This window comes from Sinocyclocheilus anshuiensis, unplaced genomic scaffold (genome assembly GCF_001515605.1).
Source record: "Sinocyclocheilus anshuiensis isolate Anshui unplaced genomic scaffold, SAMN03320099.WGS_v1.1 scaffold183, whole genome shotgun sequence".
NCBI classification, from domain to species: domain Eukaryota; kingdom Metazoa; phylum Chordata; class Actinopteri; order Cypriniformes; family Cyprinidae; genus Sinocyclocheilus; species Sinocyclocheilus anshuiensis.
The window spans coordinates 46760-50926 of NW_015548309.1; the positions used below are offsets into that span (position 1 = coordinate 46760).

At 38.2% G+C, this 4167-nt stretch overlaps 1 protein-coding gene across 1 annotated transcript in view; it reads left to right on the forward strand.

The window, feature by feature from the left end:
- The first annotated feature begins 1505 nt into the window (after positions 1–1505).
- Positions 1506–4167, forward strand: part of LOC107656207 (transmembrane and TPR repeat-containing protein 2-like) — a 30707-nt gene continuing 28045 nt past the window's right edge. The window contains exon 1 of the mRNA XM_016443973.1: positions 1506–1898. Within this exon, the coding sequence (XP_016299459.1) occupies positions 1816–1898 (83 nt within the window). The 5' untranslated portion in view covers positions 1506–1815. The remainder of the gene's footprint in view (positions 1899–4167) is intronic.

Here is a 4167-nt window from a genome sequence, read left to right on the forward strand (position 1 = left end):
TTAAATGATTTTAGCAAATGGCTGCAATATAACAAAGAGTGAAAAATTTAAGGGGGTCTGAATACTTTCCGTACCCACTGTATATATATATATATATATATAATTCTTTATACAACAGGAGCTCTGAAAAAGAAAATGACACACGTATTACAGTCCTCCTCACTTGTTTTTTGTACATAAGGTGAATAAAAAAAGCTACAAATTTTACATTAAAATGTATTAATATTACTAAGAATATCTTGTAATTTTTATTTTTATGATTTTTATTATATTATTTATTTAACTGTTGTATGCATTTTAAAAATTTCCTGTTTACCCTAGAACACACTTGCAACCAGTTATGAACCAATTTAGCGAACATCTAGTAGCCTAATCTATTGTGATTATAATTTTGTGAAATCACTGCCACTTCACGTAGAATCGTCCCATTGCTTTTTTTTAATTGTATACTTTTCAGATTGACATCTATTCCATCTGACTGTTTGTATCCGCAGCAGAATGCAGTACTGATGAGGTCAGAGCTTGTGTTGATCCCTGAAAACAGTAGTTGTCCTCCCAGTGGGGTTGATGGTCAAGGGTCAACAGCTTGAGGTCAGCGGGGTGGAACAGGAGTGGAGTGACTACACTGGGGTACAAATGATCTGCTCTCGCTCTTGTTCCTGTGTTTGACTCATGCAGATTCACACATGCACTTAGCAGGTTTTGCCCCATCTGCTCCTCAGTGGGGATTTTCAGAGATCCACATGCAAAAAGCATCACAGGATGCTTTCTGAAAAAATTAATAAATAAAACTCACCACAGGGTGCAAACATCTAATTCATCATCTACACTTCCTTCAAAGCAGATTATTATTAGGGGGGAAATGTGTATATATATATATTATTACATAACAATTCTAGTTCTCAAATTTGATTGGCTGAATGGTGTATGGAAGTATGGAAGCCTGTTTCCGCCACGAAATAAAACAAACAAAAACCAACCAACAAACAACAAAATACTTTTTGCAATTCTGAGATATAAACTGGCAATTCTGAGAAGAAAAGTCTGAATTGTGACAAAGTCGAAATTTCTAGATTATTTTTATTACATGGCAAAATAAATAAATAAATAAACGGAATGTGAATTCTGAGAAAAAAGTCCGAATCGTGTGAAATAGCCTATAATTCAGATTTTAAATTTCGCAATACTGACTTTTTTACCCTCAGAATTGGGGAAACAAAGTTCGAATTGTGAAATATAAACTCGCAATTACCTTTAGCCTATTTATTTATTTATTCAGGCGAAAACGAGCTTTCAAAAGTAATATTTACATACCAATCACAGGATGGAACTTAATGTAGCCTATGTATAAATGCTTGTTTATTTATTTATTTAATTCCAAGTTGTTCAAAACTAATGTAAATGCTGCAAACCAGCGCAAATGCAGTTTAAATCAATTTGATAGGACAAGACGCTCTCAGCTCAGCGGCGCTGATGCTTCTCTGGTGAATTGATTTCTGCGCATGCGCGGCGTTCCCAAATATTACACGCGTGTTGTGTGCTTGATGGGAGGGTGTTACTGCAACGGGATGTTGCACTACGGCTTTCTGGATGAAGAGCAGGCGAATAGTCTCCGATTATTAGAGAAATCCTACAGTGCGAGCAGATATGCGGGCTGAATCCTCAGCCTCGGACTGAGAATGGGTTAGACGAGCGATGGTTGTGTTTGAAACTCTTCCCATCAGGAGCAAAGCAATGAGGTCAACAGCAAACAGACACGGGGACTGATCAGTGTCATTCATTCCTGGACTTTCTGTTCTCCTCTTTGTCGTTGAGATGATAGTGGAGCTGGTGTGCAGCGCGGTGGCTCTGCTCCTCTATATGAACACACTGAGCGCTGATTTCTGCTATGATGACAGGTACAGTCCTTCCCCAGCACTTCACCTCAACAGTTAAGCGCAATAATGACAGCATCGGGACAGGTTTGTTCAGTTTTATGTGCTGTTACTCACACAACCTCGGGTAATGTACCCTGTATGTTTATGTAGCACACGCTCTTTGTATTGTAGTTTGTTTAAATAGCACATTTAACTCGGGGAAAGCAGCTTTTAGTTACTAAATTTACTAAATTTATTTCCAAAATAGTTTCAGTAATTAAAAAAAATACCTATAGATGAGAAACGCTTTGTGGCCGTTTAAAACGTATTTAAACAGTGTTGGTTAGTTTAATTAGTTTTTCCATTTATTTAGTTTGTTTATGCCACTTACAATATATTTAAGAAACGTTTATAATGTCACATATCAGGTTGCTATTATTGTTTGTCTTTTGTCTTCATTGAGGAGATGCAAGTAGGGGAACCCGGGGCTAGTTGTCACACTTTTCACTCAAGTAAATATTTAGCAGTTTGGGTTATTTTAATTAGCCTCAAATAACAAAAATGTAATTGGTATCCTACTGTACAAACATGTATAGTTAACAACATGTAAAATGTGTGACAACTTGCCCCAAAGTGACCCAAACACTGCAAATTTGTATAGGCCTTTTTTTCTTAATCAAACGCACCTAATTGAACTCATTAGCTAATTTAGTAGACTTCAGGGCCTGAAACAGATGTGGAGATATCCTAAATGTGCACTAATGGATCATGGTTGGGAAACACTGATCAAAACATTTACTGAGATTTAATCTCTGTGAAATCCAGCTCCAGTCAATCCCATATTTGACTGTGTGACAGGCCTGCTGTCTCTGTCCTTCTCATCATCACATTAATGCTTATTTAAATGCTTAATTAAAACCTTTTCAGCATGCTTTACCGGGCATAACCCTGGGCATCTTTTGCGGCTTTACTGCAGCGAAATGACCCATGAAATGATGGGTTTAGTGTAGTAGCCAATGCAGAAGAAGAGTGATAATTTGTGTAAACATCTCCAGTTGCTTCTGATTCCATTAAAATTAATTTATAGACTCCCAGGTGGAACCTAATCAGGCTTTACAGATCATTTCAAGGACCCAGTTGGGCACATCAGTGTTAATGCCATAATTGTTCCAATATCTCATCGTCAACAATTTGACCTCCGACTTGCCAATCATATGTAATTCATTGATTTTCAACTGGTCAGATATTTAAATACAGATTCAGCAAGTGCTGATCTACTCTGTGACTCTTGGTGCTGTTATATTTACCATGACTAGACGAAATTTTGTGGGCAAAATCCAGTCATTCCAATAGGAATCCATGTGATTGGGAGTGAGAACGAAAAAGTTCTTAATTAAAATTTCCCTCATGTTCAAGTTGCATAGTTGCTGCATAGTTTAAAAGTGATAGACAATGGACCTTTTTGCACATTAAATTCTACAGAAATTTCACTAATATGACTGCAAATTTGAGCTCTTACTGTCTGTAGGAGTGATGCAAATAGTGGGTCTCACACGCTGCGTTTAAATGTTAAATCATGACCCGTGACCTTTAATTTTCAGATGAAACCCAGTGTTAATTTAAACCCTAGAGATGCACACATGCATGCATCCTTCTCTGTCCTTCTTGAGTGACCACAGATACCCAATCAGTACACTGACCTTACAAAGTCATTCATCAAATCGACCTTCTCACATAAAGGTCAACAGTCTTGCGTCCTTGCGTCCTTCACCTTTTCCCCGGGGTTTAAGTTGCTTTGATTTATGTGTTTGTGTGCACAAGGTATAATCAAAGAATCTGGTGATTGGTTTTCTGTGATTCCAGTCTCGACTCCTGGGACTGGTTTCTGTCTCTGACTGTGGTCATGCACCAGCTGTTGAAGTGCGGTTGCAATCCTAGGCTACCAGAGCTCTGGAATACCGTGCTCTGTCTCTGTTTTTTTAATCACGTCAAGTGTTTTTCCTTGGAACGGTACAGAGGCTTGTCTGCACTCCATGCGCCAATGGTAATATCAATAAAAAAGTGAATAAAGCATTCTTGGTATGAAATGCGCAACTCCACTGAAGGCAGAAGACGTCAGCCAGTGTTAATCCTACTGGGGGAAATTTATTTTTTACATGTCTTCAGAGTGATGTTTGAGAGCCGGCATGTGATCTTGTGCCAATTGTGCTTTTCTAAAGCATTTTCCATGACTCTTGACTAGGGCTGCACGATTAATCGCATGCGATATTTAACGCGCATCTTGTCAGAAAGCCGGTTCTGTAATCAGCGG